The following is a 16,626-nucleotide window of genomic DNA, read 5'->3' as shown; positions in this document are numbered from 1 at the left end:
CAAATGATATGTTTCTATGTTTCTATTGTACATAGGGCCTGATTCAGAGTTGATCAGTGATGTGCAAAGTTGCAAATTGTTTAATTATCAAATGAACGCGCATGCGTATGGATCGTAGCGCACATACTCAAAAAGAAATAGCACCAGAAATAGTGAAAATATCTGATTGCAATCCCCTTGCAATTTGATGGACAGGAAGTAGAGTTGTTGTAGAATCAGTCTTACTCACATTTGCTCAGATTATGAAAATCATTTGATGGTGAGTGAATTGAGCATAGATGTGTGACAGGATACCGGTAGTGATATTTTCACAATTAACTCGCAGATTTACACAGGGCGGGTTTTCACATAAACTGGTGGACCTTCATTTGTAGTGCAGGGGATATATTGCCAATTCTCTCTCAAATTAAGGCACCCAAATAATCATGGATACTTTCATTCATGAAAAACAACCGCAGAAAGCATTATGTAGACCAAAGATAGTTGAGGACTCATCAATTTTATAATAAACTTAAAGTTACTCCCTGAAGATGTGGCTTTTTAGTGGTTATTTGCTGCTGATCAGATATGATCACAAGACAATATCATTATCTATTATGGAAACACTTTTAGAGCCAGTAGAGTAGGGTGTCACTAAAATTGCCTGAGAGCTGCAAACTTGTTTTAAAATGGGGGGCCCTCATTCAAATAATAAGCCTTCTTTATATTTCCTGTCTCCTGATCATAAGACAATAGCAACCTATTCTCCATAAAGCATTAAGAAGTTCAGATGAATGTTCTCATACCCAGAATGCCTTTATTCTAACAGCTATAAACACAGGGATGATACAATATGATGGTACAGTGTGTCCATATTATACCACTACATTTTATGCATTTAATGCAAGCTAGTACAGAAAAAATCATGTATAAAGTTTTAGTGAAAAAAAAATCCATCAAGAATGACAATTCAAGCAGCATTAGGTACCAGAGATATACAAAAATTACTTGACGTATTTTGCACCAGGCTGGATCAACATCTGAACAGAATCATGTCCGACAACTGTTTCGGTGGTATGACCACCTTCCTCAAGAGCACAAACACATACCACCAATGTGCTGTTTATATAGGAACTAAAAGCCCACCAAAGCCAGCATAAGCAGACACACATATGTGGGGGTTGTACCAATATACATGGAATGCAAGGCCATTTCTGGGTTTGTATCATTAAAACTACATCTGAAATGCATTAAAACCCAACAGCAATCAGATGCAGCCTATTCCATATCAGAGGGAGCCATCAGCAGTACCCATTTTTGCCACTCATCTGCTACTCAAGTGAGCGCTGAGTCCACAAAAGTGTCTCCCATGCTCTACTGGAAACTGCTGGGCAGAAGTGGCGGCATGCCAGGCTTCCAGAACACACTGGAGTTGGCTGTGGAATGCATAACCATAACTTTCGGCGTCTAGGACGCTGCTGCTAGGAGCAATTAATCCCTTATAGAGGTGCACACTGATGATAACTATTCAAACACCTAATGAAAAAACTACATAGCACTGCCCATCACAGGTTCATACATCAATGCACTAACAGCAAGATTAATTAATAATAAACTGTGAAAGAAACAACTCTAAATATATACAATAACCTATACCCTAGTCATTTGGTCACTATATGTACTAAACAAAAAAGGAATTTTTGGTAGCCAAGGTATTGAAGCACCTAAAGAGAGCAAACAATGCAAGTAGTCCCATTATATGAAGACATTAAGATTGATCTCCTCATTAAGGCCCTCAAATTTATATACCAACTCTGTTTCCTTTTGAAGCAATTTAAGATGTGGATCTTCCACTCATTTTGGGACCTTAACCTGAAAAAGCTGAGTTAATTTAAAGTCCCTGATAGTGTGGCCATCCTCAAAAAAATGTTTGGTCACAGGTGGTGTGGTCAGATCTCTAACCATCATCACCTTTTTATCGAGGAGCGATGCATTGCGATACGTTCTTTGAGCATTCTTATCATCTTGCCTATGTAAAGATAATGACATGGACAAACAAGTGCACAGACAATAAATTTGCTTTAACATGTCATTCTTTGGTGTAACTTACTGTATATCTGGAACCTGTCTTAAGATGTACAAAATATTTGCCTGTCAGAGGACATTTAACACATCAGCTGCATTTAAAGGACCCATTTTTTTTACATTTAACCATTATCAGGTGTGCTGCTGCTAGTTTTGTTATTAAGCTGTTGCTACAGATGTAGCGCCTGTCAGCCTTGCTCGGCTGCCGCCAGAACCTTTGCTACATTGCTACATTGATGCACGTCCCAATCCTTCGGCGGTGGGGCAGCGGAATCCTGCCCATCTCCGCTTCAGGGAGACGGGCAGGGTTGGGGGGGGGGTCAGGGACCAGCATCAGCATCTCGTGCGTGTGTGCCCCCTGGCGGGAGCTGGCGGCTGATGGTGGCTGGCAATAATTTCACCAGCCCCTGCCTGAATGACAGGGGCTCCATCTGTATGCAACCTGGACTGAGATTTCTCTGCAGCAAGCACACCTACACTGAATCCCTCATTAGCTGGTGACCGTTTATTAGGGTTTCTGACCAACTGCTCCCTGCTGGTGATATTTCCTGTTCCTGTTTGGTCCTCAGTAAAGGGAGCATGTGCTTGTCACTGTGAAGTCCTTTGAGTTCTGTCTCCAGCCTGAGTTTCTAGCCGTGTGTCTGCAGTCAGGCTCCTGCCCTAGTGCAGTCTGTCTTAGTCCATTTGCCCTGTTAGCGTCCTGTGCAGCCTGTGTCTGCAGTTAACCACATTATCCCTCTGCTGAAGGGTCCAGTTCCTGTCCTGTCTCCTGGTACCGGCTTCTGGGTAACTTGGCCCACACTAGTATTGAAATAAGTGCCTTTCATCATCTAGGCATCAGTCATTTCTGGTTATTGCAGTTTTCAGGATAACTCTGTGTGGAGTTATATGGTCTCTCTTTTGCACCTGCAAACAATTATTAGTACTGCGTTCAGAGTTGTATCGTCTTCCTGTACTATTGCATACATGGGTCAAATATTCATGGTATTGTGTATTGTTTAACACCTTCATGCATTGTCGCATCTATGGTAATCTTGTAGGATGCTGTGTTGCTGCATCCTACTACATTATCCTCCTAAGTGATCCATTCAGGGGTCAGTAGTCGTTCACGTGTATGTTGGACTGCTGGAGGATTTCCCACCGCAGTGGGCAGCCATTTTGCTTTGTGTCCCATTGTTACAGGTTTTAGTTAGCTTTCCTCTTTTCTGCTCCAGAGTTGATGGGCACCTTGTTTCCTTGCAAAGTCCTGGTAGCACCGGGATTGGGGTGAACCTAATTTACCCCTTTGAATGTGGCATTAATAGGTGAAGTTTTAGCTCTGTAGGTGCCTATAACCTCTGGAGGGATTAACAGAGTCAGGGATTGTGGCCCGTCATCACCTCTATGATCCTAGTTATTGTCAGTTGTCAGTTACTCTTGTCTGTCCTTTGTCCTATATTCAGTTTAGCTTATGTCAATTATTTATCCTTATCATCCAGCAACCGCTATAGTTCCCTGTTCTATCCCTATAGAGCAGGGGTTAATCCTAACAACCATGTTGTTTTACTTATAGTTGGACTAATATCAGAATTGGTCAATAAGTCCTTCAAATTACTGCTCCATTTATAGGCAAATAATGTTTATTCTAATCAAAACTGAAACATAACAGGGTCTGATTCCAAAATGTGCCAGTATTTAAGCACTGTTTCTTTCACTTTAGCAGAGGTGATGGAAAATGTTGAAGCTATAATTATCAGGTTCTTGTTCTTATCATTCATCACTTTATGAGGCAGGGTTTCTCAATCCAAGGATAAACATTTTAAAGTTGAAGATTCAACCTATTATAACCTTTCTGGATAAAGTCCTTGCCCATCTTCCTTAGGGCCTCAGGTAGCATGTCTCTGTCAGAGGTTATCCGAACCACTCGTAATAATTGAGTATGGAAGACCACGTATAAGTGGCCATGGGTAGAAACTATCTGCCATAAGGGCAGAGTTAATGTCCGTGGACTTTTTGTATATTGAGGTTTGTAGTTTGTTGTGCACAATCGCCACAGTTACATACAAAAAAATGGTGCTAATGGGACCATTTGCATATGTAAGTCTAATAGTACCTGGCAGTGTATTAAAAAAAATCATAAAGGAGAGAAGTAGGTCAGTGCACACCAAAAAATATTGTCAATAAATCTAACGTAAGATTATATAAATGATAAATACATTCTGTAGTTAAGAATAAACACATTTTCATAATAATTCATATAAAGGTTTGCATAAGATGGGGCCATGATAGAGCCCATAGCTGTGCCTTGTAGCTGTAAATAAAAATAATTTTCAAATAAAAAGAAATCTTTATGTAAAATGAAATTAATTAACAACAGAAGAAATTCAACAGGGGGCTTGTGTAGAGGGAATTGAAGGTAATGATTTTACATTTAGCTTCCAATCCCTCCTTGTGTCCTATATTCGTGTATAGACTTATGATGTCATATGTGACTAATAGACATATGGAAGACAATGTATTAATCGTGTTTATCCGATTCAGAAAATCTGTTGTATCTCTTAACCCCTTCCTGACAGAGCTAGTTTTTGCGTTCCTGACAGAGCCATTTTTTTCAAATCTGACATGTCTCACTTAAGTGGGGATAACTTTTTTTTGCTTTTACTTATCCCAGTGATTTTGAGATTGTTTTTTCGTGACACATTGTACTTCAAATTAGTGGTAAATTTGGGTCGATACAGTCTGTGTTTTTTTGTGAAAAATACCAAAATGTCGTGAAAAAATGGAAAATTTAGCGATTTGCAAAATGTTAAATTTTCTGCTTGTGAGACAAATAATCATACCACTCAAAATAGTTAATAACTAACATAGACCATATGTATACTTTATGTTGCCATCATTATTTCAACTTCCTTTTAATTTTTTTGGACACTAGGAGGCTTCAAATATGAATAGCAAATTCTCAAATTTTCAAGAAAATTTCAAACACTGATTTTTTTAGGGACCAGTTCAGTTCTGATGTGACTTTGAGGGACTTGTATGTGAGACACCCCCATAAATGATGCCATTTCAAAAACTGCACCCCTCACAGTATTCAAAACAGCATTTTGGAAGTTTGTTAACCCTTTAGGTGTTTCACAGGAATTAAAACAAAGTGTAGGTGAAATTTCAAAATTTCATTTTTTTTGCAGATTTGCAAATTTAATACATTTTTCTAAGGAACACAGTACATTTTACTAGAGAAATGTGACTAAAAATTGATTCCCCCAATTCTTTGGTTTTCATAAATATCCTATATGTGGCCCTAGTGTGCACGGTGACCAAACCACAGGCTTCATAATAGAAGGAGCACCTACTTGATTTTGGAGCCTCCTTTTTATGAGATTATTGTTTAGGAACCATGTAGGTTTCTAGGCACCATAAGATGCTAAAAGTTAGGTACCCCCCCACAAGTGACCCCATTTTGCAAACTACACCCTTCAGGGAATTCATCTAGGGGTATAGTGTACATTTCAAACCCCCAGGGGTTTCACCAATTGTGGTACAACTGGGCAGTGAAAATGAAAAAAATAAATTTTTCATTTTCACAGCTCAGTTGTATCAAAATTGGTGAAACCCCTGGGGGTTTGAAATGTACACTATACCCCTTGATGAATTCCCTGAAGGGTGTAGTTTGCAAAATGGGGTCACTTGTGGGGGGGTTCCACTGTATGGGTGTTTCGGGGGTCATTCAACCAGAATCTGTGCTGCAAAATCCAAAAATCACTCCTTCCCTTCTGAGTCCTGCCATGCACCCAACTGGTATTTTTTGGTCACACATGAGGCATTGCCGTACTCGGGAGAAATTGGGGCACAGATTTTGGGGTGCTTTGTCTCCTTCATTCCTTGTGAAAATGAAAAATTTTGAGCCAGATCTGCCGTGGGAGCCGCTGCTGCTGCCGGGTGAGTGCCCGGCGGGTGCGAGGGGTGGGCTGCACATCGGTGGTGATCGGTGCTGTACCTGACAGCACCGATCACCACCGATCCCTGTGTTACCGAGCGGCTTAGCCGCCGGTAACACAGGAAACGCTGTGAATGGCTGTTCAGATTTGAACAGCCAATCACAGCGATCGCCGACCGGGGGGGGCAACCCTGCCCCCCCTGGGCGGCGAGGGGGGATGTCTGCTGTCAGGGACAGCAGACATCACCTAACTGTCACTGCGTCTCTAGACCTCCCGGCCATGACGTAAATGTACGTCAAATGTCGGGAAGAGGTTAAAATGGTCTTAGTGTTCATTACAATAGCTTGCAGAAAATGGTCGATGTACTGCAAAAGATTTTGACAAACAGACCCTCTAGAGGAGATAATGGGCCTCCCTGGTGGTCTAAGGATGTATTTTAGGAAGTATATATAGCACAAGGGTAATGGGATGGGGCTATGTTAAATATTCACTAGTTGTCTCATCCAACCATCCATTCATCCCAGATGTGGGATCGTACCAATGTGGTTTATAACATGTAGGGCCAGCAAGCTGACAAGTGACTCCAGCCACATAATCCATAATCTTGAAAAAGATGCATGTAGAAGCAAAACTCATCAGCCACTGGTACACTGGAATTGCTGCCATTCCCAAACTTCTCATTGATTATGCTTCCCTTAGACTGCAGTGACAGTCAGACTTATTTGGGCCATCCTGGACTACAAGATCCACTCACAGGTCTACTAAACAGCTGTGGAGGTATGCCACTTCTCTAAATCGCCTGTTGGAGATCAAGTGAACCCCAACTTTAGATATTCCATCTTTGCGGAGAAGCGCTAACACCTACCTCATACATTGATTGGCGGAAGTATTTTGGAGGAACACTATCTTATACTACATATCTGTACGAATTGCACTCTTTTGGGCCCAAAAAGAAAAGGGACACACAATGATTTGAGGTGACTGTGGTATACCCTACATAAATGAATCCTATCTACTGCAGCTCTTCCATTCGTATTTTATATGTACATTTTTAGTTTATTAAGTTAACTTTTTTAAAGTGCTATTAAATATTAAATGTAATCCTTTTAATCATTGCACAACCTATGTCTATTGTGTAGCGCAATCACCCGTTTTCTTTGTTTATTAGCCACATAATCCACCCTGTTCAAAACCGATACACCTCCACCTATGTCCGCAGCACAAATAATTATTTCCTTATTATCTCTTTAGTTTAAGCTGTTTATGAAGTTCAACATCACAGTTAAACACATTCTGCTTGTAAGTTTGAACAAAAAGAGAGACCTTTGGTTAATTCTGAAGGTTCATTTGAAGTCAATTCATAATCAGAAGTATTATAGTCATTTCTTCTGATTGCGTGACGGACAATTCCTTAGATATAGTTTTCCACCCTACTCGCCTACATTTTTTGTCCGATTTCTTCCTCGTGATGTGCCCATTTTCTTGGCACCTGTACTAGATGATGACTGGTCTGAGTCAGAGGTTTGAGATTCGATGTCAGTGTAGGGTCTATTAAATCATCTAATACCACTTGGCCTAGGTTTCCATGTATGGGTACTAACTTGGGAAAATACCCAGGGATAGACATGTATGTCTTTATAATCTTACTGAACATTTTGTATTTAGTTTTTTTTAAAGGATAATAATTCATCCCTAAATGATATTACATTGCCTTCCAATTTGATTTACCAATCTACAGTCAAATCAGCCTTAAGGATATCTAGAACCTTTGTTTCACAGTCAGATATTTCCTTTTCCAGGCAGTCGATGTCAGTGTTTACCTGGTGGATCACTAGGACCATTAAATGAAAGCTACACAAATGTAATATATGACACCATTGTCTACAAAAGTCCTTGTTGTAATGGCCTTATGTTGGTTGTTTTTTTATTCTAAAACCTCTCGGGATAATCATCTCCTTATGATATTGGGATAAGGTACAACCATGTAAATTCAACTCAACCAATTTTTGTTTTTGTTTTCAATAAGCCATTGTAGACTTCCTGAGGACTGTCAACATCAAAGTTCAGTGTGTCGGTGATAGAGAACAAGATCTAATTAATGCTGCTGGCATATTAAATAGGTATATTATATTTAATATACTTTAAAAAAAATAAGTATATTAAATATGCTGATTTAATATGCCAGCAGCCCACTACTACGCCACCATGTGAGTCTGAGACAGTCTAGTCACTGTGACTTAGACTGTCTCACATGGTGGCTTAGTGGGCTGCTGGCATATTAAATCAGCATATATTTATACTTATTTTGGTACTCTTTACTTAGAAGGGCGCCCATCTCGGCCATCTCGGGCATTGAATGCACTAAAAAATCAGGTGCGATGCGACAGACGAGATGCCCGAGATTTCCCATAGGGAACAATGTTAAATGTCTCAATTGACCCGATTTTCCTGTTCAATGCCTCAATTGACCCAATTTTTCCATAGGAAACAATGTTAAATGGGCCACAGAGGCCAAATAGGCACCCTGAAGTGAATAATGGCCACCCGAATTGTTAACGCCACCCCACGATCAACGTCAACCCGAAGCGTGGCGAGCGCAGCGAGCCCGCGAGGGGCGGCGGTACGCGTCCTACGACCTTTTCATACCCCCACTATCCACGTCGGCGTGGAGTTGAGAATAGAAAGTGTGGCGAGCGCAGCGAGCCACCGAGCCCGAAGCGTGGCGAGCGCAGCGAGCCCCGCGAGGGGACGCGGATACCTTCACAGGTATCCGCGTCCCCTCGCGGGCTTCACAGCTGTCCACGTACCCTCGCGGGGCTCGCTGCGCTCGCCACGCTTCGGGCGCGGTGGCTCGCTGCGCTCGCCACACTTTCTATTCTCAACTCCACGCCGACGTGGATAGTGGGGGTATGAAAAGGTCGTAGGACGCGTACCGCCGCCCCTCGCGGGCTCGCTGCGCTCGCCACGCATCGGGTTGACGTTGATCGTGGGGTGGCGTTAACAATTCGGGTGGCCATTATTCACTTCAGGGTGCCTATTTGGCCTCTGTGGCCCATTTAACATTGTTTCCTATGGAAAAATTGGGTCAATTGAGGCATTGAACAGGAAAATCGGGTCAATTGAGACATTTAACATTGTTCCCTATGGGAAATCTCGGGCATCTCGTCGGTTGATCGCACCCGATTTTTTAGTGCATTCAATGCCCGAGATGCCCGAGATTTTTTACTAACGATGCCCACGATCAAAATCGTGGGCGCCCTTCTAAGTAAAGAGTACCCTTATTTTTTTTAATGTATATTAAATATAATATACTGATTTAATATGCCAGCAGCCCACTTATAAAACTAAGCCACCAGTCAGACACTGTGCAGAAAGGTGGAACACAGTTATATGGACAGGCTGGATTTATACTTTGTGACAGTGACTCACAGTGTCTGGAGGATGATCTGATCACTCTCTCAGGTGTTGCACTGCAGCTTGAACAACTTAGGCAACGGGGCTGAGCTCCGGGTCACCAGGTCAGACTCCACTCAGATCCCCCCTCATGCGCACCCTGGCTGGCGGCTACCGCGCACCTGCCAGTCTGCCTCTGCCTTACATGATCTCGCACCCTCAGAGTCAGGCATGCGCAGACAGTGAGGCAGGGCAGTACAGTCGTCTCATCTGTCCCCTGAGCGCACAGACTGTGCAGAGGGTGCGGAGCTGATGCAGCAGTGATGTCATGACGTCATACAATGCCCGCCGGCGCCACAAGGGACTCTTGGGAACGGAACGTGGGAGGGGAGAGCCGGGCACCGCACTGGAAAAAAACGGTAGATTCGGTACAAAATGATTTTGCTGGTACAGACTGTTAAAAAATGGTACTGTACCGGCAAAATCGGTACAGTTGGAGGGTATGTAGTAATAGCAGTGTGCAGATGCTAGTCTGCACACTCCTATTACTTAAAAAAAAAAGACTCACAGTGGAGAAGTGCCGGTATACCATACCGTTGTACACCGGCCCACTTCGACCACTATATATATATATATATATATATATATATATATATATATATATATATAGACAATGAAGTGGAACGTCACTCCGGGGCTTGTAGATAACAAAAGTTTTAATTCAGCGTTATGTCAACGCGTTTCGGGTGTAACCCGTCGTCAGGTTACACCCGAAACGCGTTGACATAACGCTGAATTAAAACTTTTGTTATCTACAAGCCCCGGAGTGACGTTCCACTTCATTGTCTATATCTGAGATTCCCACGTTTCTCTGTACGGGCACCCGGGCAAGTTAACATCGCCACCTCTCCTGTTGGCATGAGTGCCGGGCTACACAACTGCTATATATATATATATATATATGTATTATACATGTATACATACATACATACACACACATACACACACATTCATTTAATTCACTTTCTGGCAATTGAAGAAAAAAACATTGTTTGTTAGATGTGATGGTTAGTAAGCAAATAACTTCTATTAAAAAGAAATAATATAAAAACAGTTTTGGTACTGCATAAACAAATTACAACTATCAGTGTTTGAATGTGACCTGCCTAAAGTGATCATCACAGGGGGGGAAAAAGCTTCAGTGACAATAGAGTTAAAAAAGATTATACTAAAGTGTTAGAGCTTGTATTATGTATGCTGATTGTACTTCTTGCACAGCGTGACTTTTGATATTATCGAAAATTATATCCCAAAATGCAGTATATTATTAACACAGGGATATATACACATATTGCTTTAGTTTATGTGAATTTTCCATAAATCGATTTATATAAGCCAAATGCAGTTTCCAAGAAGCTTTAACCAGTAATCCTTAAAGTGTGGCTTTTCTGAGACAAAGTTTATTATGTCTTTACAGGAGGTGTTTGCATTGCTCAATCTCTGAAAATCCCTCGAGAACCCAAACCAGGAGAATTTGATAAAATCATTAGACGCCTGCTGGAGACCCCTCATGCTCGTGCAATAATCATATTTGCAAATGAAGATGACATAAGGTGATTGTTTCCTCCTATTGTTTGTGACATGTTTGATCTTCTCCAGTGGCAGGAGAATTGCATAACCTCTTTTTTTCTTATCAGTTTTACATTACCTTAGCAAATATATATTCTTGTGAGACTGATAGTGTAACAAATTTCAATTGCATTTAGACAAATGCTATTTGGATGTTCCTTTGAGACAATCTGGCTGTCTACCTAAAATTGTGTAGAATACTTTGGATTAAGACATGCGATGGAGTAAATGAAATGAGATAAATGAAATGAGAATGATAGACACTGTACTGTATGATGCATTTGGGTTAGACAAAAATAAATGAACATGAACTGTGAACAGTGATAGGAGCCAGCGTCACTTTCTGAAGCAAGGGTCAAGTTGACAGAATGATTGACTAATTGTTTCCTCACAGGATGTTTAGCGAATCTGCTTAATGTGCCTTGAGTGAAATCAATAGCATTTATTTTCTTTTTTTGTGTTTTACAGACGAATTCTAGAAGCTGCCAAAAGAAACAATCAGACTGGACACTTTCTCTGGATTGGATCAGACAGCTGGGGTTCTAAAATTGCACCAGTATACCAGCAAGAGGAGATAGCAGAAGGAGCTGTTACAATACTACCAAAGAGAGCATCAATAGATGGTAAAATAACACTTTTTATCAACTGACATAAAGATTTTGGCAAAGATTCTAGCAGTATGCCTCAAATCTGTCGGTACTTATATAGTGGCATGCGATGGCATGTGATTGGATGCGATTTTTGCAGTTTTTACCAATTTTTTTACAAAATCGCATCACATGCGATCGCATGCGGTTTTTTTAACAGAAAAGCATCCAAATGCATTGAAATTAGTATCAAACATGTTCAATGGCCCCCAAATGTCATTTTTGAGGCTGTACCACTCCCACTATCAATGCGAACCCGAAGCGTGGCGAGCGCAGCGTTACGCGTCCTACGACCTTTTCATACCCCCACTATCCATGTCGGCGTGGAGTTGAGAATAGAAAGTGTGGCGAGAGCAGCGAGCCACCGAGCCCGAAGCATGGCGAGTGGACGCGGACACCTGTGAAGCCCGCGAGGGGACGCGGATACCTGTGAAGGTATCCATGTCCCCTCGCGGGGCTCGCTGCGCTCACCACGCTTCGGGCTCGGTGGCTCGCTGCGCTCGCCACACTTTCTATTCTCAACTCCACGCTGACGTGGATAGTGGGGGTATGAAAAGGTCATAGGACGCGTACTGCCGCCCCTCGCGGGCTCGCTGCGCTCGCCACGCTTCGGGTTCGCGTTGATAGTGGGGGTGGTACAGCCTCAAAAATGACATTTGGGGGCCATTGAACATGTTTGATACTAATTCCAATGCATTTGGATGCTTTTCTGTTAAAAAACGCATGCGATCGCATGCAATCAAATCGCATGCGATGTGATCGCATGCGATGCGATGTGATGCGATTTTTTGCTATGCGATGCACATCGTGGGAGCCGTGATAATCCACAAGTACCAATCTGTCATTACCACTATAGTCCATGACGATCAAACAGGCTTCATGCCCGGTAAATCGACCACACAGAATCTACGCAGTCTATTCTGTCATATACAAAGGGGGGGATGTTGATAGGTCAGGGGCGGTGGTGGTGTTTCTCGACGCTGCCAAGGTCTTCGAGTCGAGTGGCCCTATCTTTGGGAGGTCCTGCGTAGGTTTGCTTTTGGCCCTAACTTCATATGCTGGGTTAAGCTTTGTACTCTAGCCCCCGGACCAGAATATCTATCAATGGCTATGTCACCGAACAGTTTGATTTGGTCAGGGGGACCCGGCAGGGATGCCCGCTATAGCCGGCTCTCTTTGCCTTAGCAATTGAACCACTAGCCTGTATGGTCAGGACCCACTCTGAGATTAGGGGTATTACGATGTTATAGCTCTTTATGCTGATGAAATGTTGCTCTTTCTGAACAATGCCGGTCCCTCCCTGATGGCCATGCTAGAGACAGTGAACTCTTTTGGTGTCTTCTTAGGCTTACTGATTAACTGGGATAAGTCCAATATATTCCCAATCTCCGTTTCAAATATCTGGGGATATGGATAACAGCTGATAGCACGGCCTATGTAAGACAGAACTTAGACCCAGACACGTTAGACTTTCAGAAAAAGATTCATATCTGGAAGAAGCTGCCTTTGACTGTGTCTGGGCATATTAATTTAATCAAAATGTTTGTGCAGCCCCAGTATATGTCCCTAAGAAAATCTTTACAACATTTTACAACATGCCCCAGTATATTTCCCTTAGAAAAGTTTTACAAGAATTGAGAGTACATCTCTACATGTGTGTGGGGTGGGGGGACTCCAAATGTAGCTCTGCAGATGTTGGTCAAGGCACGTGCTGAAGGTGGTTTAGGTCTACCTGACTTACATATCTACTACTTAGTAGCCCAATTGGTTCATACTTCTTAATGGGTCAGGGGACGAGGGGGCCCTACGTTTATTAACTTTTATATGGAGAGGGTGGGCCCTATGTTGCCTCCACTGCATTTCCTGTTGCATTTATTCGGGAGGTCTTCCCCCTATGCTGCGACAGACCTTACTTGTCTGGAGACACACACACACTCCTTTTTTGACTGGAGAGGTATTGATAGAGATACAACCTTGTGGTATAACATATCCTTCCAGGAACTGGGGTCTATATCTGCTGATAATATATGACTCAGGGCGGGGCTTACTTTAAGTTACCAACTCTATGCAGACAATTCCCTTAAGTCTTTCCAACAACTGAGTGTGGAATTTCATGTATCCAATAGAGCCTTTTTTAGATACTTTTAGCTTCGGCATGCAGTGCAGACTCAATTTGCGGGTGTGATACTATTTCTAACTCTCCGGTTAAGGAACTCATCCTCAGCAAAAGCAGCTCTCTAGTTTTTATGTCAGCCTTAATTCACGAATGAACCCTCAAGTTCTTATCACTCTGAAAATTAAATGGGAGTATGATATGGGACCCCTAGAAGACAGTCGGTGGATGCAAATATTGGAGTCAGTTACGTTTTCTACTCTCTGTATTAACTACCAACAGGTATCTTTCTATATCCTGCATAGAGAATATCACACCCCAGTGTCTCTGCATAGGGCGAGTATACTGTAAGACAAGATACTGAATGCCCTAGGTGTAGATCCAGTGGTGCAGACTTCTGGCATATGATATGGCTTTGCCCCAAGGTCCTCGACTTCTGGGAGAGGGTATGGTCCAACATTCGCCTTACAGAACCAACGCTTCCACCCTCTTCACCTCAGTTGTGTATGTTTGGATTGGACCTGGTGGAGTCCTGCTCCCCTGTGATTTATAAGTATATTTTATGTTTAATATCTTTAGCTAAAGATATAACCACACAAAACTGGTTTGCCACCTCTGCCCCTAGTATCAAGCATTAGTGCGCATTAGTAAATGAGTCTCGGGCCATGAGAGACATGTATTCCATTTGCGAGGCACACTCTCACATTATTATTTCAAATTGGATAGATGGAATGATTCTAGGCTGGCCTCTGACCCTCCCACAAGCTGATTGCTGGTTCATTTATTTTTGTGTAGGATATGACACGATGTCAGATGCCATTTTATGGGCTCTAATCTTTGGAGTATTGTGATATTATTCGCTTTCCTTTACTATTCCCCACAATATATGTAATGATACATGCGATAAATACACACGCACTATATTGAATTATGAATCTTAATTGTTCTATTTGTTAAAGATGATGCATAACTGAGACCTTACATTTATTTTTGTTTTCTTTTATGGTTACTGTAAGCAATGTACTTCGACGTGTAAATTGTAAAATTCAATAAAACTTTACAGAAGTTAAAAAAAAACTTTTTATAGTGTACAGTTAAACACAATTGTATACATTGCAATACAAAAAAAACAGATTTAAAACACATTTTGATTGTATTTCAATGCAGACATTAAATAAACTTTTTCTAGATCTGTGCTCTATATTGCTGTCGTTTTTAACACTTTTATCATCCAAAAAATAAGATAGACAATTAATACAAATGTCAATCTACTTATGCCTATTGCTTTTTAAAAAAAATAATGGTCCTTGCTATTATTACAGTATAATGATTAATTTAAGAGACAGAACGTATAGTAAGAGCCCAACACTGTGGGGTCTATTTAGTAAGATCGGAGTTCTATTTCAGATTGGATTTTGCTATGGACAACAAACCAGATTATTGGCGGTAATCAATGTAAGGCACTATTTCCAACAGGGAAAATAGTGCCCACTGCCTATTCAATGCTGCCATTTCCAACAGCATTGAAGGCGGATTTTGACAAAACAGATCCGACTTTAAAAGTCGGATCTATGTTGTCGGCCAAGGATTGTTGAAATCATGGGCATTTCTCGACAATCCACGGCCATTTCCGCTGACACGCCCACTTTTTGACACTCGACAGGGGGTTATTGAATTTGGCCTGTTGAGTTGCAGGCAAGCTGGCTGAAAACGGCCTGGGATTCCGGCTGTCGGGAAGTTCCGACAGTCGGAATCCCACATTGAATACTCCATCTATCTATTATCTTCTAGAACAGAGGTAGCCAACTCCAGTCCTCGGGAGCTACTACCAGTTCACAATTTCCAGACCACCTGGTACACAGGTGAAATCATTACTCACTGAACATTTTAAAAGATCCATAGGTAGAATTAATTATTTCATTTGTGATTCTGTGAGGAGACCTGGAAAACATTAACTGTTGGTAGCTCTCAAGGACTGGAGTTGGCTACCACTGTTCTAGAAGGTGATAAACAAATAAGAAGTAGGTTCTGATTGGATGCCCTTAGCACTATCCCATGGGAAATAAAACTGACATCTTAGTAAATAAACACCTACAACTTACAACCATGTGACTTACATACACAGGAAATCAACATTATGGGTGAAATGTAATAAGACGAGAGATTCAGAAAGTGAGAGAGTTTTTTCAAAGCAGCAATCATTTACACTTCAAAATCAAACTGGTTTTGCAGTGTAAATGATTGCCACTTTAAAAAACTGGAGATTTCTTACCAAATCTCTCACTTTTTGAATCTCTCATCCTATTAAGTTTCACCCTATATTTCAGATCCTACTTTAATTTTTTTTAAATAAGGGGATCATATAACAATGATAAAATAAAAGTACAAAACATAGACGCTGGTCAAAACCTGCTTTACCCGTATCTAAGCCATTGTGACACCATTACCGATCCATATTAACTCATATTATATTAATTCTATTCATTAATGATCACTTTTGTTTTTATGGAATAGGATTTGATAGATATTTTAGAAGCCGGTCGTTAGCCAATAACCGAAGAAATGTATGGTTTGCAGAGTTTTGGGAAGAAAACTTTGGCTGCAAACTTGGATCACATGGTAAAAAAAATAGCCATTTAAAGAAATGCACAGGTAAGCAAATGTGTGATATACATTATTTCTATATCATTTGTAAGTCTTCCTAAATTGTTTTTAACAAGTGCTGATAGTAAAGGTTTTAGTAGAAACTGATGTGAATATTACTGTAGATAAAATGCTTTTTCTCTGATATATTGTTATAGCTAATGTACAAAAAAATTGGCTGTCATTAAATGCTTGAGCTTGTTGGTGCCCCATGCAGACT

General features: G+C 41.3%; 1 protein-coding gene across 1 annotated transcript in view; it reads left to right on the top strand.

Annotated features, from left to right (window-relative positions):
* The window catches only part of GRM8 (glutamate metabotropic receptor 8), a 951,427-nt gene that overhangs the window by 590,858 nt on the left and 343,943 nt on the right, over positions 1-16,626 (top strand). The window contains exons 4-6 of the mRNA XM_083182858.1: positions 10,852-10,987; positions 11,472-11,626; positions 16,278-16,415. Of these exons, the coding sequence (XP_083038984.1) occupies positions 10,852-10,987; positions 11,472-11,626; positions 16,278-16,415 (429 nt within the window). The remainder of the gene's footprint in view (positions 1-10,851; positions 10,988-11,471; positions 11,627-16,277; positions 16,416-16,626) is intronic.

This window comes from Crinia signifera, chromosome 4 (assembly GCF_055691185.1).
Source record: "Crinia signifera chromosome 4, ASM5569118v1, whole genome shotgun sequence".
In the NCBI taxonomy this organism is placed as follows: Eukaryota; Metazoa; Chordata; class Amphibia; order Anura; family Myobatrachidae; genus Crinia; species Crinia signifera.
Note: the sequence above shows the minus strand (reverse complement) of the source record. Positions and strands in the feature narration are given on the sequence as shown.